This window comes from Dendronephthya gigantea, unplaced genomic scaffold, assembly GCF_004324835.1.
Source record: "Dendronephthya gigantea isolate DGI-Jeju-01 unplaced genomic scaffold, DenGig_1.0 000005F, whole genome shotgun sequence".
Taxonomy (NCBI): domain Eukaryota; kingdom Metazoa; phylum Cnidaria; class Anthozoa; order Malacalcyonacea; family Nephtheidae; genus Dendronephthya; species Dendronephthya gigantea.
The window spans coordinates 3,905,075-3,931,236 of record NW_021163015.1 but is presented as its reverse complement, the minus strand read 5'-3'; the positions used below and the strand labels follow the sequence as shown (position 1 = coordinate 3,931,236).

At 35.8% G+C, this 26,162-nt stretch overlaps 4 protein-coding genes and 1 pseudogene across 7 annotated transcripts; 1 reads left to right on the top strand and 4 right to left on the bottom strand.

Moving 5' to 3' along the window:
* Positions 1 to 526: 526 nt before the first annotated feature.
* On the bottom strand, positions 527 to 3,928 carry LOC114516051 (annotated as a pseudogene).
* Positions 3,929 to 4,642: 714 nt separating this feature from the next.
* Positions 4,643 to 13,189, bottom strand: LOC114516048 (zinc metalloproteinase-disintegrin-like jararhagin). The gene is made up of 28 exons (XM_028535402.1): positions 13,012 to 13,189; positions 12,586 to 12,710; positions 12,252 to 12,328; positions 11,577 to 11,637; positions 11,371 to 11,456; positions 11,023 to 11,086; positions 10,888 to 10,948; positions 10,642 to 10,712; positions 10,496 to 10,561; positions 10,113 to 10,175; positions 9,671 to 9,846; positions 9,438 to 9,519; positions 9,281 to 9,365; positions 9,127 to 9,178; positions 8,748 to 8,844; positions 8,438 to 8,509; positions 8,254 to 8,352; positions 8,092 to 8,172; positions 7,954 to 8,007; positions 7,777 to 7,840; positions 7,567 to 7,669; positions 7,301 to 7,414; positions 6,818 to 6,893; positions 6,648 to 6,737; positions 6,384 to 6,519; positions 6,104 to 6,245; positions 5,849 to 5,976; positions 4,643 to 5,783 (listed from the first exon to the last, which is right to left on the bottom strand). Exons 1-28 carry the CDS (start codon positions 13,076 to 13,078, stop codon positions 5,200 to 5,202), a joined length of 2,976 nt encoding a protein of 991 aa, XP_028391203.1. The 5' UTR covers positions 13,079 to 13,189; the 3' UTR covers positions 4,643 to 5,199.
* A 387-nt stretch (positions 13,190 to 13,576) lies between these two features.
* Positions 13,577 to 20,178, bottom strand: LOC114516054 (polycomb group RING finger protein 3-like). Of its 4 annotated transcripts, none has more exons than XM_028535413.1 (11): positions 19,890 to 20,178; positions 18,449 to 18,501; positions 15,317 to 15,434; positions 15,110 to 15,206; positions 14,865 to 14,920; positions 14,712 to 14,771; positions 14,356 to 14,473; positions 14,262 to 14,289; positions 14,089 to 14,187; positions 13,885 to 13,965; positions 13,577 to 13,769 (listed from the first exon to the last, which is right to left on the bottom strand). In XM_028535413.1, exons 3-11 carry the CDS (start codon positions 15,420 to 15,422, stop codon positions 13,722 to 13,724), a joined length of 693 nt encoding a protein of 230 aa, XP_028391214.1. In that variant the 5' UTR covers positions 15,423 to 15,434; positions 18,449 to 18,501; positions 19,890 to 20,178; the 3' UTR covers positions 13,577 to 13,721. The 4 variants fall into 4 exon arrangements, with proteins under 4 accessions (XP_028391214.1, XP_028391211.1, XP_028391213.1 ...); XM_028535410.1 differs by lacking the exon at positions 19,890 to 20,178 and adding an exon at positions 18,348 to 18,380 and having other exon boundaries at positions 18,449 to 19,716; XM_028535412.1 differs by lacking the exon at positions 19,890 to 20,178 and adding an exon at positions 18,656 to 19,715.
* Positions 20,179 to 20,275: 97 nt separating this feature from the next.
* Positions 20,276 to 23,661, top strand: LOC114516053 (polycomb group RING finger protein 5-B-like). The gene is made up of 9 exons (XM_028535408.1): positions 20,276 to 20,464; positions 21,380 to 21,491; positions 22,225 to 22,327; positions 22,428 to 22,483; positions 22,593 to 22,649; positions 22,770 to 22,884; positions 22,985 to 23,114; positions 23,184 to 23,264; positions 23,350 to 23,661. Exons 1-9 carry the CDS (start codon positions 20,450 to 20,452, stop codon positions 23,401 to 23,403), a joined length of 723 nt encoding a protein of 240 aa, XP_028391209.1. The 5' UTR covers positions 20,276 to 20,449; the 3' UTR covers positions 23,404 to 23,661.
* LOC114516055 (homeobox protein Hox-C6-like) lies at positions 23,591 to 25,995 on the bottom strand. The gene is made up of 3 exons (XM_028535414.1): positions 25,771 to 25,995; positions 25,324 to 25,643; positions 23,591 to 24,197 (listed from the first exon to the last, which is right to left on the bottom strand). The coding sequence occupies exons 2-3, from the start codon at positions 25,586 to 25,588 to the stop codon at positions 23,935 to 23,937; spliced, it is 528 nt and encodes a 175-aa protein (XP_028391215.1). The 5' UTR covers positions 25,589 to 25,643; positions 25,771 to 25,995; the 3' UTR covers positions 23,591 to 23,934.
* Between the last annotated feature and the right edge of the window lie 167 nt (positions 25,996 to 26,162).

Sequence of the window (26,162 nt, the reverse complement as noted above, 5' to 3'; positions counted from 1 at the left end):
TCGCCTGGATTAGTTTTAATGATTACTTGATAATAAACAATATTTCCTGTCTTGGATCTTGCGCCCAGAATGATTTCAACCAGATAAACGGTGAAGCACAAGTTTAAAAAGACTTGTTTTTTCGAAATAACTTTGTTGATATGATTGACCAAAAGCTGCGCAGCTTTCTTTATTGGAATACTGTTTACATCTTCTGGTTCCCACCTTATACACGGACACCAGTGTTCGTCCGTCACACCTGGATATTTTTAAATAGAATAGAAGTTGAAATAACGTTCAAAAAATTAATAGATTAAGATTCGAAAAAGACGAGGCTGACTTCTGACATAGAAATTAGAAGATGATTGTACCTGCGTCATAACATGTTCGTAGTGGATTTAATTCAGACATCAAACTTGTACCAGGCGCTTGTCGATCCAGGTTGAGAATGTGGTGTAGAGTATGGTGGAGATCAAATGCTGAAACAATTCTGTCTTGGTTGGCTATCATGTTTTCTGCCAGTTCTGGAAATTCTTGTTTAAACCACGGTGGCACTACTATAGATAACCATGGTAAATGTTCTTCATAAGTGCCTTGAATTGTGTTGCGAATGGCTCCGACTCTTGCTCCGTGGTCGCCTGTTGGGTGAAGATGGTTGAAGAATCAGGAGATAATATCTGAATACAAAAATGACAGGGTCAGTTTACTTGATTGCGACTAGTTGCATGGTCAGTTTACTGCTGTGCTTCGAGGTTTTTCTTCCAGTTTCCGAGGTATTCCAGTTTCTTTCTTTGCTAAACTATAAAACTAAGTTTTATTTAACCACTTACCAACCCTCGGAGAAAAGAAAGGTAAATTAAATAAAATAAAAGAGGATACTAAAATAAGTGGAAATTTGTCAACAGAACAGAGATGGATACTGTACGTGCTAATGATAAAACATAAAAATAATCATTTACCAAAGGTTATCAAGATGCTATTATTGCGATATTTCTCGTAGTTTTTCAAAAACAATAAAAAGTCATTGTCGGCGAGGCTCAATTTCTCTCCAGTTCCATGGGGAAGATACGAGAAAAAGGGAAAGGCAAATTTGGGAAGTCCTTTATAAGCTGCCAGAAAATCCTTCAAATAATTGAACGTAATGTTATGTAAAGGTTCGTTGTTCAAACAAACGCGTTGCAATGAATTTGACTTATTTCTGCGTCTCCCATCAATACCGTGGCGCTCGGCAGCCAACCAAAAAGGCCTCATATAATGATCTGTTGGTTGATGACGAAAATTTCCTAATTTGACAAAACTTGCAACTTGTGGATCATCTTCAGCGTATAACGTAACATATCCTCTTCGTTTATAGTTGTTCATCACCCATGGCCATGATTCCAGATGTGTGTGATTCTTTGCCAACATTGAACTGAGTAAATTACCAGTTAAAATTGCAGTTAATGCTGGTGTCGTTCCGTCCCCAATGATGGTGTATATATCCATTAAAGACAAACGCATCAAGTTTCTCAACTAAATACTTATAACTTCTTTTTAGTTTCCGTTTGAAGTTTGCACTTGAAGTTGAGTCAAAACCCATTAAAACAACGTTAGGCCTGAATCTATTTGGATTCGATTTTCTTTTAAAGACGTGCAGTTTTTCCACAATCTGTGCAAACATTTCAACTCTTCTACTGCCATTTTTTAACTTGTAACTCACTTTCGTAAAATCGCCGTCAATTTTTTGACCTTCTCCAGCGGAAATGGCAACCTTCTCGCTATAAATAATTCTGTTGTCTTCGCCTCGAGGACGAATCACAATTTCATATTTTGCTGTTCTTTCTGAAATATTTGTCAACAAAGAATTATCACGAATTTTTATTCTCCCATTGACCAGCTGAAAAAGTTTACTTGGTTTTCCACAAACGGCAGTGATATCATTTGGATAGTTTTTAATCAAATGTTTGACAGACTCGTGAAATGGGTCGATTTGAGGCAGGACGCAGATTGCTGGACTTTCATCTGAACTGACTGTACGTTGGTTGCTAAAACAATAAGGTATAGTTTAATGATGACAGATAAAGCGTATTTTTTTTCACAGGTTAGACAAATCCTAATTTACTGCCTAGACACATCTCACAGATGAGTTCAAAGGTGAGATGCAAAATGTATTGTTGAGTTGTGGATGAGATGACCGAAGATGTCTCTCAATAAGAACCTCTAAATTAAAAACTCGTTAATGCAAGTCTCCGACACTGAGGATCACCAAAGAGAACTTGTATAAAAATATCTCAAAAGATATGAAAACGGAAACACCTGTGGGCCACTTGGAACCCGTTCAAATCCTTCAGCTTCTCTATTGATGTTACGACGGTTACAACAAACAAACTAACAGAAACTGAGGCGTATTGGCAAATACGCTGTGACCGTATTAAATTATATATTGCTTGGATACTTGAGAGAACAAATAGAAATATAATCATCAATCGCTAATAAAATAAAGAATGATACAATATTTCGGATATAAAATGTCGTCCAGAAGTAATTAGTATAATCAATTACCCTTTAACGAGTAATTAGTACAATATCATTGCCAATTTTTCAAAATTACCCAATCAGCAATGATAACTTTACAGCAGATTGTAACTCTTACATGATCAATATTTGATCAAGAAAACCACAGAAGGAAGAGATAAATAGATAGATCTAAGCTGACGCTATTTTAAACTATTTAGCAGGATGCCACAAGGCAAAATCGGAAATCCCGCATTCCAAAACAGTCGTCAAGTGCTTCTCAAATATTTAATCTTGACTGATGAAAATATCAATGCCTGTTGATAAAATCCGAGGTAAATGAAACAAACTGAATTCTATGTTTGACATGTCCGGCTTCGAATCAAACCTTCAGCGAATCCAACGAGTCTATAATAAGCAAACTGCGTTATCTTAAAGACAAAATCATTCAAAAAATTCTTTTTGAGACATATGGATTCAACCCCGCTGTCATATTGTATAGTGTTCGTGCAGCATGGAGCGAAAATCCACCATTGTTTAACAGCAAGAAGTCTGAACGAGATAAAAATTCAGGTAATATCTGAGTCTTCAAACTGCATTTTTCCTTATTTCAAACAAGAGATGCTTGATATTTTTGATCAACTAAAATCCTGTTAAGGATTTTTCTCGAAATTGAATGCGTAGAATCGAAGTGTGATTGTTTTTAGTCGTATAATTGCGACAAAAGTAGTTGTCAGCACTTTGAAGTATCAATTACCTTCCATTGCTCGCACCACACTCACTTGACGTAATATTAAACACGGGATGTCTATACTCTCAACAAAATATATTCAAAGTTCCTGTCCTATTTTAAATCGACATTTGAAAGATTTAACACGATACTCTGTAAGGTCACTGACGTTGTCATAAACGAAAGGAATTCACAGACGGTTGCCATACATTGCATGATGCCTTGAATAACATACAACAAATGTAAGACTGATTACAAGACTAGCAGACTATACACAAACTCACCCAACAACGAGACATTGTAAGCCAGACGAGCAGTTTTCATTGCGAGACAGCAAGTAAAGGTAAAGAGTAAGTAATGCCAAACCACAGAAAAGTAAAGAAGCAAATGTCTTTCGTTTGGTCAGCCTCATACCCGCGAACACTGACTATAGTCTCCTTGTGTTGATAACAAGACACGTTGTGTGATATTTGCATCTTTAAAGATCATTTCCATATTCATGTAGGCCTGATCTAGACATGAATATTTAATAAAGTCAAAACATAAGCTAACAAACAGGGTTATACCGGATAGTGTATTTGATGCCGTGTATTGCCATGACGCGTCTTTGTGAAATCTAGTAATCTGACCTGTGCTTCTATATCATTACCGCTATGACAAACTGTGTAATCCTCTGCACCCAGAGGTTAAATAGGTAGACTGTATTAACAAAGACATATGTGAAAGGACTTGTAGACACTGCACTCAGGGTCTTAACTTTGAAATACGAACGATAAAACTGCGTGACCATTGCAATGACCTTTCACTTCTGTAGCGCGCGACGAAGAACTACATCATTCTTTATTTTTCACTTTTCATTCAATCTATGGAAGTGTCCTCTGATTCAATCCTTGCGTCTGACGATGCAATACGATATTTTCAAAGGATTTAAAATAAAAGATAGATTTAATTGGCAGTTTTATTCGCTCTGGATGTCGTAACATTAATAAAAAATAAACGAGCTTAAAGTTAACTGCATTATGAAATTATCAAATATCAAGGATAGACTACTAGCATTCATCTTCTGTTTCAATAAAACCATTGGGCTACCTTAGCCAACCTATGATAAAACACAAGTGGATAGGTCATACAAATGCATTTATAGTATGATTTTTATTATATCTATGTATTTATTATAGTTTTTATCGCCTAGAAGTTCCCTTTTATCTCTGGATTTGCTAATTAGGCATGAAATGATGGATTACAGGAACGGCTAGATCAAAGATCTTATCCCAACTATGATTTATGGCAAGAATGAGGCTATTATTAGCATTGCCTGGACAAAATCACAGCAGCCCGGGCAAGCAATGAATGACATAACAAATATTTCAAATCATCCACTTCAATATTTTCCGTGATTGTCGGTGTGAAGATGGCGCAAAATACTTTAACGCCAAGTCCTCATCTTGTGAACAAAAAAGTTGAAGTGTGTGGATATAATTATTAAGGAATCATACTGAAGCTCATGACAACAAGCTAGATTTTACGCTACAAATGAAATCCAGGAACAGTAAACCACTGTTAAAATACAAGGAGGTAGGTAAACACCAATCCATGATTGAAAAATAGTATATTATATTACAGCCTTGCTCTTCTGAATGATCAGGATGTCGATAATCATGGTAAAATTGATAAAATATAAACACAAATATTGCTTGCAGATTTCTGCTGCCAAACTCCCCCATTTTATCTATATATTTGAATAAAAAGGAGAGGCTTCGTTATGTCTAAAAGTGGTCAGCAAGACTGGCAGCTGTTTCTTCAAACATGACATAGAAATGTTAAAATTAAAAACGCTGTTTTTCTTCAATCAAAATTGTTTTAGCTGCAATGGGAGTTGACCATTAATTTTCGATAATTTGAACGGACAACTGACAAGATAGCCACAGCTCGTAATGTTGGCAAGTGTTTCTGTTAAAATATCCAACATTAAAATTCCTGTATATTGAAATATTTGATTAAGTTTTTTCCCATGGTTTGGGAACAGGTTTGAGGGCAGCTCGAAAGTCTACGCGATTATCGTCTTGATTTTCGTTTGTTCTGGGTCTTCTTGGCGGTGATGGTTTTGCTTGCGTAGCTTTGACAGCTGACGGCTTCACAAACCCCCCGTCATTTTCATTTTCAGGCAAGTTAAAAAGTGGGACTGACTGGTGGCCCGGCCGGGGGGCGATGTTTCGCGGTTTGGGAACCGGCGCGCTCGGCCCTTTTTTCGGGGGTGCTGTAGTCTTTTCTTCTGCGGCAGCGGGGATGTCTGGCACAGATTTATAACTAGGAGGTGGTTGAGAGGGTGGTAGTCGAGGTCTGTTATTTGGTGCGGCTGGTGGGGCGGATGGCGTTCTAGGTAGGTTTGACTTTATCAAAGGACGAGTAGGAGGGAGTGGCCGTTTTTTAGCAGGTTCTTGAGAGACTGGAGCAGCACTTGGTGGAAACAACGCCACGGACTGATGAACATTTAGTGGTTGTGCAGCGGCAACAGGTTGTGTGAGTGGTCTTTGAGGAGGTTTATGAACTTGCGGGTATGATTCGTTGTTTTTAATCGGAACTAAAACATTCAATATGACGACATTTAATATCACAAATATATGACAATGTTTAGATTACACCCACCTGTAGGTGCCCTTCTAGCCGCCTGTCCTGCTGGCTGAGGAGAGGGGCTTGGTTCAGAAATGAGTCCAGCATGCAAACCAGCCGAAGCTTGATATTTTCTTGCAGGTTGACTGTTTGAGGAGAGACTCCTAAAACATCATTAAATAGATTGGTTTACATTAAAACTGTCACACATCAGAACCCTCGATAGCTCGATCGTACTTTCTGTTTTATCATTCTTTTCTTTCATTTGAAAAACGAACGAGTAAAACTCACGTGGTTCTTCGAACAAACTTGTAATGGCGAAGACGTTCTTGAATTGCTTTTCGTTTGAAGTAACAAAGAATAGCGATCCCGATCAACAACAACAGAAACAGCGGAATAAGAACAGCGGCAGCGACATTGATCCTGGTGCTGGCTAAAATGTTGTAATAAAATGATCTGGGATTGATATCAGAAAGGTGAACTCGTCCCACACACGACACGATTATCACAACTGATAGTAGCTACTTGCACAAAAAAAGACTTCTCTAGTTGAAGTCAGATGTACACTTACAACTAGAATCTTTCTTGTCGGATAGTTGACATCCCTGGCCGCTGTCTTCACTACCCCCCTGATTTGGCCCAATACTATTACAGTCTGGACATGCAAAGCCAGAATGACAATGGCAGTTACCCTTGTTGTTGCATATCTAATAAACAAGAAAAAACAACAACTTCAACTACAGCAAACTTTGTACTAGTAAAACAAACTTCTTAACTTGAGATTACTACCTATAGAGTATCACCTACAGGTTGCTACCCATAGAATGTTACCTACCCCATTTCCAGAGCAATTATTCGTGCACTTGCCAAAGGAGGAGACTGGGATGGCCTCACTAACAGGAATACACTTGCCTTTCAAACACATCTAAGAACGAAGAGGAATCAGATTTTCTTAAAGCAAAAACCCAGAGTAAGCTTAACCAGAAAATGTTGAGCAATTCATACGTTTCCCTCGGAGCACGGTGTTCCATCATCAGCATATGTTGGATCAAGACCATCACCCCACGTGGAAGCGGGAACTCTACAAAATTAAACTCAGATCTTCAGATCTTTCTTGCTAATCATTTCATGTCCAGAATCCACGAATATAATTCCAACTTTTTAAGTTTTAATCCTAAACCTGATCCTAATCCTTACCCAACTACTGTACTTATAATAAAGGATTAGAATCAAGGACTAGAATTAGAATCATTCTGGACATGAAATTATACACCACGACAAAAGCCAGCAACAATTTATGTCAGAGCTATAGTTTTTATAACTAAACATAATCACAAAATTTCGGCTTATTTCATAAAAAAAAACAACGAATGTCGAAAAATCTAATCCGTTAAATTCTGTACAATGGATTTCTATTTCTAAAAGCATTCTGAGCGGTGATTGGCTACGATATAAGCGCAAGATTACCTGAAGTGATATCAAACTTACATGCAATATTCTCCTGTCTTGAATGAAATCCAATGATGGTATCGTTGCTGTCCCTGAATTGGTCTATGATCTTTCCTCGTTGATAAACAATTAATTTTACCACACTTCACGTCCCTAAAACGAATGAAAACATAAACGGTTTATTTTCCAAAACTTGAACTCGATTCCATGCATACAACAAGGCAGGAAGGCCTTCAGTTTAGCCAAAGATCAATTTTAGATGCAAAATCGCAAGTGTAAACGTGTCTTAATATATATTCACTTACTTCTCAGCACAACGAATGTACTTTCCAGGTTCACTTGGGCAATTATAAAATGAGCCTCCTTCGGTATTCCGATGAAAACAGTTGTCGCCACCGACTTTAATATCTGAAACAAATATACAGTCTTTTATAATAACATTTGAAGAAAAAGATATCTTTGTAACTCTCCTTTATATTTCTGAAAATTGTTTAATTGAAGGAAGCAATACTTACCGTTCCCAAAAAGCTTTTGACATTGCAGAAGAAGATGTCTACAAACACCGCCATAACAATAACCCTGAAACATCGGTGAGGAAATTTTGAAACCATAAACCCCAAGTTCCATATCTTCAGTTTACAAAATGTTAATTTTCCAAGGATGTTTTCTCTAATGACTAGTATTAAACTTACATCTTGGTGTGTCTCGCACGGCAGACCATCATGAATATGGGTGTCTTCGGGACACTAAACACACCAGGGACCATGCAAATAAGCATCAAATTTCGAACTCTTGATAATGATTAAACAACAAAACGGATCAATATTTACCATTCCGTGATCTCCGGTGCAAAATTCTGGAAGATCACATTCATTGTATTGCTCTCGGCACAATGCTCCTCTTCGTTTAAACTGCAAGATATTTAAACGTTGGACATTAAAAAAAAACAATGAAAAACATGCAGAAGTAAGTGTCTTCATAATTTGACTCACCTGGCAATTATCACAGCATTCACCATGACCACAAGCAGCTCCTGGTATAAGCGTGCAAGTTGTTGTATTGCAACAGTGTTGTTTAAAATGGTCACATTCCTAATGAAATAAAAGTTCAGTAATACGTTAGTAAGCTACTGAAGATTCATCTCTGCACGCAACTTTAATATATAACATGACGTACTTCCTGTGTCCCACAGTCACATTCTTCACCCTCTTCCACGACACCATTACGACAAACTGGATCACCATAATGCTACAAAAACACAATACCCTTGTCATACTGATGCATGCACCGTACTTTTACACTAGATGCAACTAGTTTTCAATCTTGCTAGCCTCTTAACCAAAAAGTATATTACTTGAATACAAGGAGATGGTTTTACAAAATACATTAAGAGGAATTAACTGAGACTTGAGCCTCAGCTCTGCATGGTCATATTTCTTGCTCAGTTTTTCAAGACGATTAGCAAATAAACAAAGATATATCAAACCTTTATTGGTTCATCAAACAAACATGTTCCATAACCACCATTCAATGTTTCTCTCAGAGTTTTCAAACTGCATGATGAGAATCTTGTAGCAGCCCCACTACAGAGGAAAGACACTGAATATAGTAATTGCATATTTGATCAGATCCTCATGACAAAGAATTGCGTAGACAAGGTTATCATATACAAGCTAGTTTGCAAAATGGCAAAGTTGACTCTGGTCCACAAGATGTGATGTGTACCAGTCACTCTTTCACAGCTGGGCACAACAGCATCCTTTCATTAGCACAGAGTTAATATAGTTTCATCTGGTAACTGATGATTTATGTAAGCCTTTGTTATTCAGTGGTGTAAATGTTTAATGTTTAAACTTCCAACAAACCTTAAAGATGCACTCATAACGCACTGGCTGCTAGGATCTGGACATTCACAATCTGAAAACACATATCATACAGGATTAGAAACAGTAGTATCACAACATTCAACAACCGTCTCCAATGTTTTCGACCTAATTGATAAAATGAGGATTCACTTACTGGATTCATCATGCTTCATACCAAAGTTATGACCAAGCTCATGGGCCATTGTTGAAGCAGTTAGAGCAGCTCTCTTATCATAGTCCTAAACAAAGTATTTTAAATTAAAACAAGAACATAAATAATTTAGTATTTGGAAACCACAGAGCTCACAAACCTGCACAACAGCTGCAGATCTTGGCCCACAAATACTTTGTATCGGAGCATAGCCCACTGTTGATCCTAAAAAATCTAGCCCCCTGGGAAAAGAATATAAATTTACATCAATCATTACATGCAACATGCAAGCCAGTTTTCTTCCATCAAGATATGCATACTGTATCTGCCTTAGTTTAAATCACCATTTCAGCTACAATTTAACGTACTACACTGAAATAAAAATATACATACGAGATTAGTTGAATATTGTCAAAATGTTTTCCATGTAAGTGATCATGAGTTTTCCTCTTATACTCCAAAAAATTGTTGAGAGTTTTTGTAATGTTTACATCAACATAGATGAGGTTTCTGTCTGTCCATGTTTCAACTCCAACTAAAGCCACTCTTATGTTGCGGTGTCTAAAAGTCTAAGATGTAAAACAATTAAGTTGTATTGTTTCGCTCTGATGAAAAGAACGGTACACTCGACCATGGTCGAATGAACTGAAAAAAGGTATCACATGATACCACATGATACCAAAGGTATGCAATCACATAAGTCGTGTCAGTCTGGATCCACTCCTGAGTAGTGATAACTGATACTAGTACTTTTCGTAATATATATAACTGCTTGTCGCTCATGTTAATTTCCTAGCTGATGCATCAAGAGAGAGTGTATTTTTTTAAAACTTACTGAGTCAAGATGATTAACCAGTTCCTTTGCTCTTTTCCCTGTACCTTTTTGATATTCTTGATACTATTAGTGAAAAATAGAAACTTACTCTAAGTTATGTTTTCTCTTTCATTAACATTGCAGCTTAAACCACTTTTACTAAGTAAATTCTTAAACCAACTAGGCTGGGACCTGTTGTTCAAAGTCTGTTAGTTTAAACCACATATAGCACTTGAAAAACCCCAGCAAGACTGGATACTTATCACCGAAAAATACCTGGTTTTTGTTAAAAATAAAAAAATACAACTACCCATAACATATCAGATTAAAGTTAAATTATTTACAACATGTATGACAGTCTTATTTACTTTTTGCTTAGCAATCGAGCAGTTCAAATCTCATACCTGTCTCCTGTCATTAATAATAAATAATTCTATATATTTGGTCTCTGTTTCAACATTTCTTTTAACCTAGAGAAATTTATTAGGTTAAAAAAACTAAATCTGTGTCTGAAAAGGCCTGTATAATTCAATCATTTAGCAATACTTACCCTGTTTTTGAGATCAACTGATTTTTTATGATTGATTTTTTTTTGGAGTGATATTTTGTGATCACCATGTCCTATATTGAAGGTTACATATTAGTCTTCAAGGCCTAAACATTTATTTCATTTTAATAACTTAGCCAATATGATATAACATGTTACATTTGAACGCCACAAACAAACATGCAAATTACACTTTCTAATAGCAGCATTATATTAAGAATAAAGCATTAGATCAACTACAATCAGTACCGCAAGTTGCTGGTTGCTCATCAACATCATCAGCATTAAAAATAATATGATCATCCAGAACCTAACAAAAGAAATTATAAGAATGCATAAATCCACTATTTACAATCAAGATTTTGTTCTTCTTTATCAACATACTTGGCCATCCTTAGACTTTAGGGGTTCGATAAAGAAGGTACCATCAGCTGTTCTGATAACTCCCCTATAAATAAGAATTACAAATTGACTGAGGAATATATACTGTATATATTCTGGATTTATTTTTTGAAACATTAATGTGACAAAGGCTATGTGATTAATTGTATGTCTTAATTTATTGTATGATTTTTCATTTATACACAGACATTTGTTCATGCATTTATACACAGACATTTATGTATACAATCAAATGTATAGAATCATTACAATGTCCATCTGGGCTGTTATCATAGTGAGTTAGTATGTGGAATCTTTGTTGGCTGAATTCTTCTATCATTAGAGACTTACTCTATTCCATCACAAGTGCTCAGAGAAACATCAGAGTTTTTATCTCCTTTTACAACACCATGGTAATAGCAATGTTCATGAGGCACCTACCAACATGGAAATGGTTAAAAAATGAAACCATTGCCACTGTGAAATACTGAAAAACTGGTAACTTATACCGTATTTTGTTCTTAAACATTTACAAGAAATATAAAATATTGATGTACCATTTTCACTGAATGATCATTTGAAACATAATGTTCCTCAAATTCTGGTTTAAACAATCCCCTAAAAATACAACAAATCAATGCGTTGGAAACAGTTTGCTAAAGTATTAATATTTTTCTTGTTTTGCATATGGCGAATTTCCAATATCAATGCTCATGAAGGCTTGTATTTAATGGACAGAAAACTTTGCAGAAATAAATGCATGTGGTGCACCTACAAACTAAAAAATAATTACAATCAATTTGAGTTCCGCAATTGAGTGATGGATGAGCACAGATGGATGAGCACAGATGGATGAGCACAAATGGATGAAGTCATTGAGCAGACAATGGACCAAAAAAGTCTTGTATCTAATATCAGATCCGACCCGCCTACTACTTCACTTGTGGTCAAAATTGGTACATTTTCTAAATCATGATCAGTTATAAGGTTGATCTGATATGTAATACTGCACACGATTGTTCAGCATGGGGTTAAATACAAAGAAAATACAACCCAACACTTTAAATCACCTTTTAAATATACCTTAGATAACAAAAACAGGAAGCACGCCATAGGGAATGTTTCCTTCCTTAGTAAGTTTGAATAGTAAATTCAGGGCAAAATTGAAGACAATTCCATCCTGTCATGTCCGAAGGAAGAATAATGTCATCTTATCTCATATTAAAACTTACTTGTTCAAGGATACTGCTAGGTCAAAACGTCGTTTTCTACTGTTTATCACAATCGTTGTTTCTTGGAGATGTCCAGACTAAAGCAAAAGAAATAGGAAGCAATATTAACAACGAGTATTACCTTAACTAATATCAGTTATATTTAACTGCATTTCATATAAGAGTTAATATTTAACCTTTCATACTATTTCTCTACAAACTATATATTGGACCTTGGGATAAATATAGGGAAGTAAAATGGACTTTTCGAGAAATAAACTAAAGCATATTTGAATTAAAGTCTTTAAATACTTTAAAGTCTTTAAATTTAGTCTTTAAATTATTAAATACATACCGGAATTCTTGTACTTGCATGACGCTTCAATCTTTCCCCAATGTATGGTTTAATAACCTCGTAAGATCTTATGTTTTTTAATAGCTTTGCATTGTGATGTAGAAGATCATCTGTTAGTTTTGCTTCTAAAGAGATATTATAAATTTCTCATTAACATGAAAATGAAATTATACTTGTGTATGTCAAATGTTGTGGAATTTGATGTATAATCACTGATATTATATAACAAATATACTGAGTTTTACTGCGAATTGTGATACTAATTATGATCTGTGGACACTATACAATAACGAAATAAATGAATAAACACGTTTTTTGTCCACGAAGTCCCTATACAGTGAAATTCAAGGCGTTACGTTTAAATTATCAAACAAGCCATCAGCCTAAAGCACATTGACATAAATTTAGTTTTGTATTTTTACGTACCTATTTCAGGCTTTATAAGTTCAATAAGTAGGAAAATACACAGAGCATATAGTGTAGAAGACCCCATTATGTCTGGCAATGTTTCGTAAAGAATGGCAACATATATGAACAGATATCTGTAGTTGTTTCAAAACCTATCTTTTTGACAACAAATAATTTACCATCCAAGCATGATCAAGTGTTGTTTCCGACAGGAAATAGTATCCATATATGGTAAGCCATTGTCTAGAACTCTCGAGACCATTCGGATAAATCTCGGTACGTGATCGGATGACGAATGCACACCAGCTCTTGCGCGCTTTATGCATTTGCGCACGAACAAAAAATGTCTCAAGTTTTATTTGATGTTTGGAGAAAAGCCCATCTCGAGATTATGAGTTGCAAAATTTCAGCCACAATGACGTAAAAGACATAAGATTGTTCTAAACGGGCTGACCCGTCTCATATGAACAGGCCCTGCTGGTTGGAAGATGATGGTTCGGATCCCGTTAGAGTACAGTGAAAATAATTTTGAGATTGCCCTTCATGGTAGACTGAAGCGGGCTGTTATCTCCCCTCTTTCAAAGAAAATTGTACTTCATTAACCCAGCTGTCTTTATTTTCATACCCAACCCAAATATTTTTCATCTGTTGTGGTAAATAAAAAGATTTAAATATTCCTATCTATAATATTACTACAGTGCAAGAATGTCGTATGACTGAATGACGATTCAAACCAGTTTGAGACTTGATCTATAGTGAAGCATCAGTGGTCCTTTCTAAAAACATTCAAAACTGGCATTAAAATCATCAGAGTAAACTATGCTAACAGATGATGACAACCGAAGGATGATTTTTCAAAAAAAAAACTTAAATTGAAAGAATTTTACTTGCCTTAAACTTCCATCGAGTGAGAACGATAAACTTCAACGTATGATCTTTTCCAAGGAGTTCTTCGTTACAAAATATATCTATCTGAACAGCAAAAACAAAAAACTTCTTTCAAATAACCTGACACGTGTGGAAGACCAAAGCACTTGTGAGGGTGCATTTGATTTCAGAGAAAAAAAATTATCATTGCAATGATTTCACACTTACATCTGTATGACTTTTTAATTTCAATTTCTTCGCAAGATATTTTCGTAGAATCTGTACAGTTGCTTGAGAAGACAATCTCAGGTATTTTCTTTTCAGTGGCTAAAATAAAAACAACGAAATTTGTCGGTGAATTGATAAAAATCAGTTTAAAGCAAAGAAAGACAGATTTCTACCTGTATTGATCTCTTGTGCTCAGGCAACCTACAAGAAAGGCAGAACCATTAGATCAAAGAACCAAGCAGCATTCTTATGGTTTTGATGTCGTACCTCTGGCACTCCAGACAGATTGCAACCTGTTCATCATTTCTGTGATAATCATTTTCTACTTTTGATTTGCGTTTGGATTTGTTTACTGAAGAATTGTGGCTTTTCGTTGTACCTTCAACTGAAGAATGAGCCGTCGTCAGACGATTTCAAGGCGAGGGACGGGGGAAAAGGTCATTCATAGGGTAGAATATCCAAAAAGCATGCGAAAAGTATGAAAAGTAGAAGTTATTTCGAAGTTTTGACTGGTATTAAATGCTTTTCAACAAATGAACAATCTTACATATCAGCCCAACGGCTTTCACAATCGGATCATTACGAGAACGTAAGATATTCTTGTCTGTGTCCTACATACATACCTTTAGTTTTTGCAGTAGAACTGGCTTTTCTTTTGAATTTTTCTTCCCTCTTTTTCTCTCCTTAAAAGTTGAAAATGCAAAATTCCAGTGGATGGCTCGTATACAACCGTAGAGCTGGATGATTATTTGATTGAAGAACTTAATTAAACATACTGTTTTGTAAACCAGGGACCAGTTTATAAACTACGTCTTGCATTGTTCTATCTAATCTGCAAGAAATATACCAGATAACTAACTTAGATTGATAAGAAACACCGTCTTCATCTGTGATGGTGAAAGATGTTGAGACAAAATTGTGACGATGACTGATGCAATAATTATTTAATGTTGTATAATCATGATAAAAATAATATTGCGAAGAATGATATAACGAAGGTATAAAGACAGAATGCGCAAACCTTAAATAATTCATTGGATGGCTATGGTGAATGACCTTTTCGCATTTTGGACAGTGCGTGTTTTCTTCTAAGTGTTTCACAATACAACTACGACAAACTAAAAAGCATACGTTTTGCTAATGACAAGGAAGACAAACATTGCAATTGCATGACAAAGCTGTAGAATTAGAAAGGATCTTGGAGATCTAGAGTTGATTAACAACTTACATGTATGAAGACATTCTGTGACTGTCGATGCATTGATAAGATACCCAGAACAAATGCCACATGTTATGAATTCATTCAGTTCTTTCATCTTCATTCTTTGTTCCATCACGTCGCAGGTCTTAAGAATAATGCATGCATACAAATTTTATATCTAGACCTAGAAAGCAATGTTTTTCCAAAAAAAACCTAAACACAGCTTGTATATAATATGTACATGCAAACTCTTAATGCAGAAACCTAGATTAAAGGTATTAATGGGCATGTAATCTTCAGTTTCCTGACAATATTATCCACTTTACATGCGTTTCATCCGTGAGTTATTTTGTTTCGGCTACAATGCAAACCATAAAATTGTTGTGAAGGATTACAGGATGAACTATGAAAACATGACGTGTGTCGCGCTAGCTCTTCAAGTGGACATTTCCTTCATTTTGACGTCAAACTTTCAAACGACGGAAACATTTATCCCTTTTTGTTGTTCTGTTAGACTCTTCTATCCAAGACAATTCCAAAGAGGTATAATATTAAATATTTTGTCGTTTCAATAGTTAGTTAAACAGCACAAAAACTGTAGCGTTTTACTCGTGAATTTTTGGGCAGTGAAAGATATTAATTATGCTTTAATTATTCAACTTTATAATGACTGATGAATCGAGTTGTTTCTTTGTTGGGACAGATGTCTTTACATACTGTAGACATTCAAGAGATAATCCTTTAAAATTTAGTGAAGATTATGAAACACACTGTTCCGGTACTTATAAGACTTAACTTATAATGCAGAAAATAATCTGTAATCAGTTGTGTAAACTCATAACTCAGTATTGTAGTGCATGTGTACGGGGTTGAACTATGTTTCCGTATACATTTAAAATCAAATGTTATAGCTGATAAAAATGATGGCGAATTTTGAAAAAATGCGCATCAGTTGATGTTCCAGGACAACTGATTTGCGTATATGAATCATTACTATGTATCTTCACTACATATGATCAACATGTATAGTTTTATAAACTCTCATATATATATACAGTAAAAATTTTTCAAAGCGAAGACACTCATCTGTCTCGTCATTCAATGAACCATTGATATAGAAACAAGGACTGGCGCATATCTCACGAACAGCAGTTTATCCATAATACTATTTTAATTATCCGGCTAAATATTACCTCGACACGGAGATGAGATGAAGGAAAATGGCATGGATGCAATAAAAGTATACATGCATGCAGTTTATTAAATAAACGTATTTGAAAGCAGCTTTATACAGGAGACAGAAATCAATATTTTGGACTTGAATTTAGCTAAGGCATGGTTTAACCAATAAATATCTTCAATATATATATATACACTTTATCAGAACCACTAAATAATTTCTTCAACAGACTTTTTCCTATATAGCATTCAACATTCAACTGTATATATATGACTTAACAACGCAATACACTACACATTCGGTCGCCTTTTAAATATACGGTCTGGTAACTACGCCTGCATGGTTAGTTTTATGTCGTAGGTCGGTCAAAATGATTATATTTTGTAAACTAATTGATAATTTTGTTTAATTATATCCCTATGATTCTTGGCATTTCTTGCTTATATACAGTAGAACAATATAAGGCTATCTATGGTGATACAGCAGAAAATATGTTGCGAATCAGTTCAATCAGGCAGGCAAGACTAATATAAAATACGATTTAAATAGGCACTTAAATACCGTATATAAATTCAGTCAAGTCGAGTCTTTCTTACGACTGTTGGTGTATGTCATATGAATGGTGTTCAACTTGATCTAACGACTAGTATTTTTGAAGTATAATAACGATAATATAAAGCTCTTTTTGTTGTCAATCTGTTTCGTTTAAGCTGTGGTTAAAATGCGATGTGCATGATCCATAACATTTGATGTAAAGTACCTCATGCAGATCGACTACAGTGCCATGAAATTTGCTAAAACATTTTTCATTAACTCAGTCCAGTCTGATGCTGAAGTTTGTAGAACAGTAGAGGAAGATTTATCAACCTTTCATAAGCTATAATCAAAGCTCTCTTTTGAGGAATGTAAAGCGTTAAAGTTAAATAAGTTCGAGAGCATATCGGAGCAAGTGGAATGGGTCGTTGATAAGAGGTTGTATTAGATCGATAGGACTAAAATCTATAACATATCGACTCATGCAGAGATGAATGACATTTTCAGAGAAGCTCGAGAAGAGAATAGATCCATATGTAAAGACAGTCAATTCTAAAAGTGCATGATGATGGGATTTTGTTGTCTGCGTGATATATACTGAATATGGATTAATATTAGTATAGCTATATATGAGAATAAGTCTTTTCATCGCAGAACACAAATGATATAGCCTTTCAGATTTCAGATCACTGCAATTAAAACTTCGCGATTTTTAATAAAAGGTTTTTAAGCAGTGCATGACAAGTCTGTAAAGAAAGTAAACTCGTTTAGTGCCATTTGAGAAAACTTCATTCAGTGGTCTTTATGAAATGCACTGGTCTCAAAGCTAGTGTAATCGACTTGGTGTTATACATCTTCGGTGGATTCTGTTGCCGGAGGTGTAAGCGGCTATTACAATCGAAAATTGTCATAGGGTAGCGCTGAATTTTTACAATGGATTTCCAAAATATCCTTCAGGGCAGTCTTTATTTAAGTAAGATTGAAATGAGCTGGTATAATTGCTATTGATGGATTTGATGCTATTTACATGCAGTTAGGCAAAATTCAGTGCCGGCCGTGTATGTTTAAGTGGTTCATCCTGTCATTGAGGCAAAGGTATAGAACAGAAAGACAGGGACGTAAGATTTGCCAAATGTGGCACGAATTACAGGGAAACACTTCAAAATGTAAACTGCAAGAGTGGTCGTATACGGTTGTACGAATTTCTTCAGACACAAACCGCTGTATGTATGCGGCATTAAGCCGAGTCGTGAAAATGCCATGTATCAATACAAACAATAAATATGTGAATATAATTTGGCTTCAATTGCGTCTATACTCCGTGGAGTAATTGTTATAGTATACCTGTTTAGCCTTTAAACCATATGCTTAGGAAGACTATTGAAATGAAAATTACTTAGATTTAGGACTCAATTCTTGTTTTATTTATCACACAATATATTTACCTTTCTATCTTGAGTTTAGCTTGGCGTCTTCTTAATATCTTGATATGGTTCTCCTGAGATTATTAAGAAATGAATAGACAAAATTTAGACAACTTTAGTACGCCATGAAGTGCTTGTCGTAGTTGCGTGGTTTCAAGCTGTGTCTCTCTGTTTGAAAGCAGATTAATCGGAAGTGAAGAAAATTTTTCAAAACACCTCAGGTCGCACCTATTGACCTTTAGTATTTCAAGTATTTATGGCGTCTTGCCAGAGCTTTTCTTATATCACTTTCCGTGGCTGACATCAAGACATCTCGTAATATACTCGTAACTAATATCTGCTGGATGCCTTATTACTAATCATTACATTAAGAAATTGCAGGATAACTCAGGATTATCGTCACTCCGTTCATCATATTTTAATGATGAGCCGAAATGATATGCAAACGAACTGTTTCGTCAGTTCAATATGCACTTCGCATCAATTCACACTCACTCTGAGCATCTTCTAAATCAGAATGAGACTGAAATATATTAATTTTGGCAAATTCCAATCCTATAAAGATGTTCTGGTACCATTTCATTCATGTAAAACTGTTTCCTCTTGTCATAATTTTATACCTGCATGTCCGTACGATATGCTTCTACACTTGCAAATATACATTAAAAATCATAGTTTATATAGAGGGGTATTGCCTACAGGCAAAATGACAGTCTTCAAGGGTTATCTTAATTCTTAGCTACAAGGAAAGATTCGTTTGTGTTAGCTCAAAGGTATCTAAAGAGTCAAAGAGAGAGGCTAAAATCATTTAAATTACGGGGTAAAAAAATAAAAACTCAACTTATCACTTAACAAGCTTGATCATGATTCATGAAAGGACAAATTCTCAGCCATTCACTGGAAAGACGCGTTAAACTGTATAGTTTTGACCTAATCGTCATCGTAAAGTTGACAAGGTCTTGATATGTGTTTTTTCTAGATATATTTATTATTTTGTTGCACCATCGGTGAAATTTGGTCTTTTAATTCCAAACACGGAAGGGCAGTCAATAGGATTAATATTGAAATAATGAAACACAAAAAGAAAATAAACGTGTCTTTGTAGGCATGTCTGATATATTTATTGAGAGATTAGCTCGTGGAATTTACATAATGAAAAAAATGTGCCTTTTATTTATCTTATCTTGTTTTAATCTTTCAAAGAGTGAACTGATAACTGAACACAATCGCAATGCCATTGACCGCGAGTTCGCGACCAGCATGCATAGCAAACTTCAAGCACTTGACTTGCCTTACACACACCCAACACACACCCACTCTTTGAATTGCAATTGTTCCAATCTTGAAAAGAGGAATTTTTAACAAGCTCTCAGAGCAAGCTCTTCATGTGGCTGTGATTAAGTAGAAACAATTGTTGCGTTCTAAACTTCCACTCGTTACGAAACACTGATATCACACTTACCTAGAGCAAGTTATGCTTAGTTTACCCGGCACAACATGCAGTCAGGTGTGTTTCTTGGCACGGAGTGCTTGAACGAATCAGTGAATCATTTTCACGTTTGTTCTCATTAAATTGGTTCAGCCACTGCCTGTAGTTTCGAGCGAAGTCACCTTTTCTGACAGAGAGCAAGATTTACGTCGAAATCTCAAGAAGCATTTCTGGAGATTTCTTGTATTTTCTTCGTGGCCTCGTAAGAAGATGGCTTGAAGAAGCTGCCTTGCTGTTCCCCTTTATAAAAACGGTGTTGAAAATCTAATCCAGACTTTGTATTTAGTAAGAAGGTTTGGGGTACGGGAGTGTGCATGAAATCCCTCGATTATAATCATGAAGATGATTGACAGTTTATTATAGGACCACTCGCAACAATATTGACAAATGAATGTAGACGCTGACATCCGGGATATAGTCTTGTGGCTGTGTAGTTAAATAACAGCGAAGGCACTGGACCTAGGACTGACGCCATTATTACAGACATTGGCAGTAAGACATACAGTGTAGGAAGTAGACACGGGTGAAGAACAATGGATCTTCTGCAGGTAATATGGGACAGAAGCCAAGAATGAAGCTTCGTATAACAAAAGAACACACAAGACGTTGTATGACTTCAGGCCATGTAAAATGCGGTTTGATTTAGCATATCTCATTGTCTAGGAACTTTAATATATAAATAATCTTTTGTATTTGAAATTCGCTTTAGCGATTGGGTAAAATTTATCAGGAAATACGAGAAATATTGCGTCTTTAACTGATCAGGCAATGAGAATGTTACAATAGACATACGACTAATATTACATTTATGAGAATTTTTTTAATAAGACGTCAGTCTTGAATGAGCAAAATAGCCCTTGAGTTAAAGGAATATAATAATGATGTTTGCAATCCTAAGACTTGATGAATGTTTTGAATAAGGCAACAGTACATTCCAGTCCGTAGAATATGATTTCACGAGTCGATAGTGTTCCCAGCAAAGATGAACAAAGCATTAAATCTAGGATTATATAACTGTCTTTCAGTATGGAGTGTTTTAGTAAACTATACTAATCCATACTTAACAACGATTCGTTGAGACGTGATCGCGATAATCATTTGAATAACTTAAAGATAGACTTATCTTCAACTGAACGAGTTTTAACAGATCTGATTCGGATTCCTAATTTGGTGTAATAAAGATCGCGAGAAATTGTCGCAATAAATTGATAACCTTGCATGATGCTGATTCATCTAAGGCGAAAAGCACAACAACTACGAAATAATATCTTCTTTTAACAACTGGGAGATATATTTCTGTGCAGATTATAACTACGAGTTTAATAAAGTTCCGCGCCGGTATCATGTAATGTATATACATTTAAAAACAATGTCGTAAGAATCCAATGACATGTTGACTTTTTTTGTATCGTGTCGAGTCTGTTGACTCACTCAGAAGAAATCTTCTTACATTCGTTTTTTAGTCCAATAAAACAATCACTGTTGAACTTCGTGAATTGAACGACTTGTTGACGTGTTACTTATGCAAAGGTTACTGGATCCGACCCACAACTATCGCCGAATGTCTTCATACATGTAAGTTGACCTCTAGTCCGATGATAATAAAATATCACCCGCATGCAGTCGTATATCTAGCAAAATATATTATTTATTACTTTATGTTTAGATCGGATAAGTTACGTTTAAGTTTAGAGGTATAATATAAAAGAAACTTGTTGTCAAGCAAGCGTCTCCCTGAGCAAAACAGAGCAGATGTTTTGTATGCATAGATAATTTAGGCTTTTGTAATAACAAGTGGTAGAAGATATTGAACTCTTTGTCTTTTGTATGAATAACGAATGTTTGGCAGAATTTTAGAGTTCGTATCTTGTCTTCATTTTGCTGTGATAGTTTCGGAGAAATTAGGCTCAACACAACGACATGAGGAGTAAAATATTAAAGGAACTGTGTGTTAAGCGTCATGTCGGCAGACCTCTGTCACCTCATAATGGCAGCTGACCCAGAAAACGTAAACATCAAAAGAGAAGATTATAATAGATCAATTTAGTGAACAGCGGGTTATGATTATCATAATTAGGATCGTTTGAAACATGGATGTTCAATACTATCAATGAAAAATAAAATATCATATTGAAAGTAATATATATTAGCATATCACGCACTCAATTTCGCACAAAAGCTGATTGAATGCAAGTTTCAAACTAGAATGCCTCGTTCATGACCCAAATGAAGGCTCCTAGCGAGTTGGATGCCTCGGTATCAAGCTGTTCTTGCGTGTGAAAATGTTGCCAAGGCTCTTGTTTCTTAGTTTGTAGGAGTTGCATCGTACGATATCTCGATGATTCTGATGAAAACGAGTGTCCAAGATGCAGCACAGTTATTCATGAAACTAACCCTTTAGAACTTCTCAGGTATTAAAAAGTCTTCTTGCTTTATATTTCACCTACAAAGTTTTTACGAAAGATTCAATTTTTACTGAAATTTATATTTTGGCAATTTTTTGAATTTTAGAGCTGACCAAACACTAGAAGATATTATTTTTAAATTAGTTCCACACCTTCAGGAAAGTATGTATTGGTGTATGTCTTGTATTTAATGTCAAAACTTTTGTTAAGATTTTGTCCTTGAAACTAGAGACGTCTAGAATCAACACAAAAGTCTATCTACAATAACTAGGTGAGAAGCAACGTGAGACTAACTTCAATCTTGCTCAGAAGAGAAGGAAAGAAAAAGGTAAAAACAGTTCAAATACTTTCGTATAAAACCAGATTAAAGAGCTAGGCTTGTTGTTTTCCTCGTTTTGTCTTTGCCCAATCAAGAGAAAATCTTCTCAAAACTGACTTCTTAAAACAGAAGATGAGTCGGATCAACAACCGGCGTATAAACGACAAAGAGGAACTCAAGATGAGCATCAATACAGCGACCATCGTAACGACCCACAGATTGCATTTTGTTTGGATTGTATAAAGTAAGTTGACTGTTTAAAACGGCACCGTTTGAAACTGCAACACTGTTTGAAACCTGCAATTTTGTCTCTTGAATGAAACAAAATATTTCCTTCTTTCCAGCAATGACAACGTTTCGAGCAAATATATTCAACCTCTTGCAAAGAAATTCATAAAAACGTCAATTCGCCTGACCATCGGCCATCTTAAGAAATATCTTCGTCTAAAACTGAATCTTCCTCACAAGAAAGAAGTAAGCGTAAGATGAATTTCATTATTTTTCTGGCTGCAACTACAATAACTTGATGTATTGCTGTTTCAGGTTGATATTTTATGCAATGGTGAAATCATGGGTAAAGATCACACATTAGAATTTATCTACATGACAAGATGGAGACTGAAGGTGGACAATTATCATTCAGTTAGCATGCATATTATGCCACACCATCATACAACTAACTCACCGTGTCTTTGTATTAAATTAGTAGAGTGAACATTTGCTAACTTTGCAATACAGATCACAAGAAGTTCTTTTGACGTGAACGAAGATTGTATTGTAATTCAAATATATACTCCCGCTCATAATCTTTGCTTAGCGTTTGTTACAAACTGAGCTTAGCTTGTAAGAGCAGCGGTGACGATATAAATACTGCCATATTATTCCCCATTACCTGAGTCTTCTAGCCCGCTGTAGATAACCTTATAAATATTTATATTTTATGAAATAGTAATCCAAAAATTTTGTATGACATATGTATAGTATAGATCAATGAAATATAGTATAAACAAATATATGAATATGGTTTAAACGAATCGTAGTTTTGAGGTCTAATAATAAATTGAGTGTGGACCAGCCACAACACAAGATCGACCTTTACCATTGCGCGAGAAATTGCGAGTCTGATGCAGAGATGGTCTCGAACCAGTGAGACACGTCTTCTTGAATGTCGATATTCTTGACCATATCGTTTTCCCACTGAAGGGTCGTCAAAATCATTTGCATCAAGGTTCAACTAAGTTTTCCAAAATCTTAGTTCCAATTTTGCAATGTCAAACTTGGTGTCCAGAATTGGTCAATAGAAGCAATAATTCTGAAACGCCAAACCTGCATTTCTTTCGTTCAATCTCTGATCTCGTTTGTACTTCATCCTTCTGTTTTGGAACCAGATTTTGATGTGCCGTTCTTCAAGTTTCAACTCTTGAGCCAACCGCAGTCGTTTCAAACCAACAACGTACATATTACAGCTGAATTCTCCTTCCAAACGTTTCAGTTGCGAGGGAGAAAATGTCGTTCTGTAACGTTTTCGAGGTGAATCTTGCTTTAGCTGGTTAGGATCTAGAAAATCAGTTATACAGAATCAGAAGATGTAATTCAACGTTTGATTTGACGTCCTGGTCGAAAATAACGTAGATTTAGTAAAATATTTGGAAAATTGGACGGTTTGCACAAGTGTTCAGGCATTTTTAATATTCAATGTTGTATTGAGTCATTCCGACCGATTGCCTCCTTCGCTCGCAACGCAGTGGTTTGATCGTTCTTAACATTCAAGGGAAGCGGTGTATAAGGCGTGGCTGTTTGCGGGTTAATTCAGGCGGCATGTGGTATGACGTCACACCGCGGGGGTCTCCGATGTCCAGCCAAGAAAACAGCTGGAAACAGAGTTATGGATTTCGCGGTTTTTACCAAATAATTATTTACATAACATGCGTCTAACATGTTTTTCTTCGCATGGCTCTGTTTTGAATTTGACTGACCTAAGATTTCATTTCAATTAATCAACGACCAAGAATCAGTTACGACAGAAGACAAGTTAAATACTCATGAGTTTTCTCTGCTGTCTCGGCCAAAGAATAATAGATCAGTTCTTCCTGACAACAGATAGAAGTTAAACCCTGCTTCATGTTTTGAGAGAACGCCATGTTTTGGCTGGGTTGTCTTGTGAACTCGTTCACTTTCCTTTCCTTGCAAAATAATCTAATCCTAACTGGTCTGTTTTATTCCGCAGTTTTATTGCCCGGCTTGTGATGACAGCTCCTCTAAGACAAACTCACATTTAAATATTTGCAGGATTCATCATGACGCACACGATTATTCGGCTTGTTTTTATAAACGTAAGTTCTCAAACGGAGGAGTTTTTCTTATAAATATCGCAGTGTTTCATTGTAAAAACAACTCAATAGCGAGTTACAACTAAAAAAGAAGAATTACACAGGTAAAGGTCGTGCTCATGATAATGAATCCGGAACATATACTTAGCAAAAAGGAAAACTCATGTCTGATACTATCACGCGATACCTTTGAACGTGCAATAAGTCAATCAATACTAGGATAACTTAGAGTGAATACTCAGATAACTTACTGATTTGCGCCTCGTTACTGCGTTCACGTTTGAGGTGACGGCAGATACTCCAGAGAGTAAATATTTATACAAGAATATAAGTCAAAATTCAGGGTAACTTACCATTTGTATGAGTGCTACATTCCGTTAAGCATATCATTGGTTCTTGGTTCGACTTTTCCATCTCACACTGCGGATAAACTACTCCTTTTTCATTAGAGTAATTTCCTAAGCATTGACCCAAGTTCGTCTGTCTTCCAACAGCTTGAAGGTCTATAAACGGACTTGTTGCGGAATCTGGACCGACCATAAGACTTTTACTGCTCATGTCTTCGCTGATCTGAGCTTGATAAGAAAACCAAGTTGGTTGAAAATTATTGAAGCTCATCCTCTGATAGTAAATGGACACTGGTTAGTTGTACCTTGCGGTTCGTTTAAATTCCCTGGGAAAACAATTAATAAAACCTATTGTTAGTTTTAAACAAGGAAGTGCCCCGAGACAGAGCCAATAATACAACAAATTAATAACACGAAAAGAGCCAAATTTATATCATCAATGAACGCACTTACTTCTTGACAGATTTGATTACTAACTTGGTTAGACGTATTCACCTTCGCTTCTTTAGTTCTCCCAACAAACAAACCAATAATGAAACTGTTCTTTAGATTAACACAGACTACACAGTTGAGAATACTGCAAAGCAATCTCGAGATGTTATTTAGCATAAGGCACGCAAGGCTTCAGGATTGCATGCGCCGAACGCGCAAAGTTAATTAAGCGGAATAAATCGCGGTTTCCGTGACTCTCAGTTGGTTTTCCACGATTCAATAAGGTGTGCACATGGAACGGAAGAGAATTCTGTTGTTTTTATGACGACAGTGAAATGGGAGGTTTTTTGCTCGTCAGCAAAAAACCATTCTTCAAATTTCATCGAGGCCGTGTCAAACACACGCGTGGGCGT

What these genes read in the sequence shown, in the direction of transcription:
- LOC114516048 (XM_028535402.1), bottom strand. Translation starts at nt 13,078, where the DNA reads ATGGGGTCTTCTACACTATATGCTCTGTGTATTTTCCTACTTATTGAA. An exon ending in ATGCAAGTACAAGAATTCCG is followed by an intron (nt 12,329 to 12,585) that starts GTATGTATTTAA and finishes CTTTTGCTTTAG; the next exon opens with TCTGGACATCTCCAAGAAAC. An exon ending in AGCACTTGTGATGGAATAGA is followed by an intron (nt 11,087 to 11,370) that starts GTAAGTCTCTAA and finishes TCTTATTTATAG; the next exon opens with GGGAGTTATCAGAACAGCTG.
- LOC114516054 (XM_028535413.1), bottom strand. Translation starts at nt 15,422, where the DNA reads ATGGAACAAAGAATGAAGATGAAAGAACTGAATGAATTCATAACATGT. An exon ending in GGTCCCTGGTTTACAAAACA is followed by an intron (nt 14,772 to 14,864) that starts GTATGTTTAATT and finishes TCAACTTTTAAG; the next exon opens with GAGAGAAAAAGAGGGAAGAA. An exon ending in TTCTACTGCAAAAACTAAAG is followed by an intron (nt 14,474 to 14,711) that starts GTATGTATGTAG and finishes CTCATTCTTCAG; the next exon opens with TTGAAGGTACAACGAAAAGC.
- LOC114516053 (XM_028535408.1), top strand. An exon ending in CGCCGAATGTCTTCATACAT is followed by an intron (nt 21,492 to 22,224) that starts GTAAGTTGACCT and finishes CTTGTTTCTTAG; the next exon opens with TTTGTAGGAGTTGCATCGTA. An exon ending in ATCTTCCTCACAAGAAAGAA is followed by an intron (nt 23,115 to 23,183) that starts GTAAGCGTAAGA and finishes TTGCTGTTTCAG; the next exon opens with GTTGATATTTTATGCAATGG.
- LOC114516055 (XM_028535414.1), bottom strand. Translation starts at nt 25,588, where the DNA reads ATGAGCTTCAATAATTTTCAACCAACTTGGTTTTCTTATCAAGCTCAG. An exon ending in ATGTAGCACTCATACAAATG is followed by an intron (nt 24,198 to 25,323) that starts GTAAGTTACCCT and finishes CTGATTTTCTAG; the next exon opens with ATCCTAACCAGCTAAAGCAA.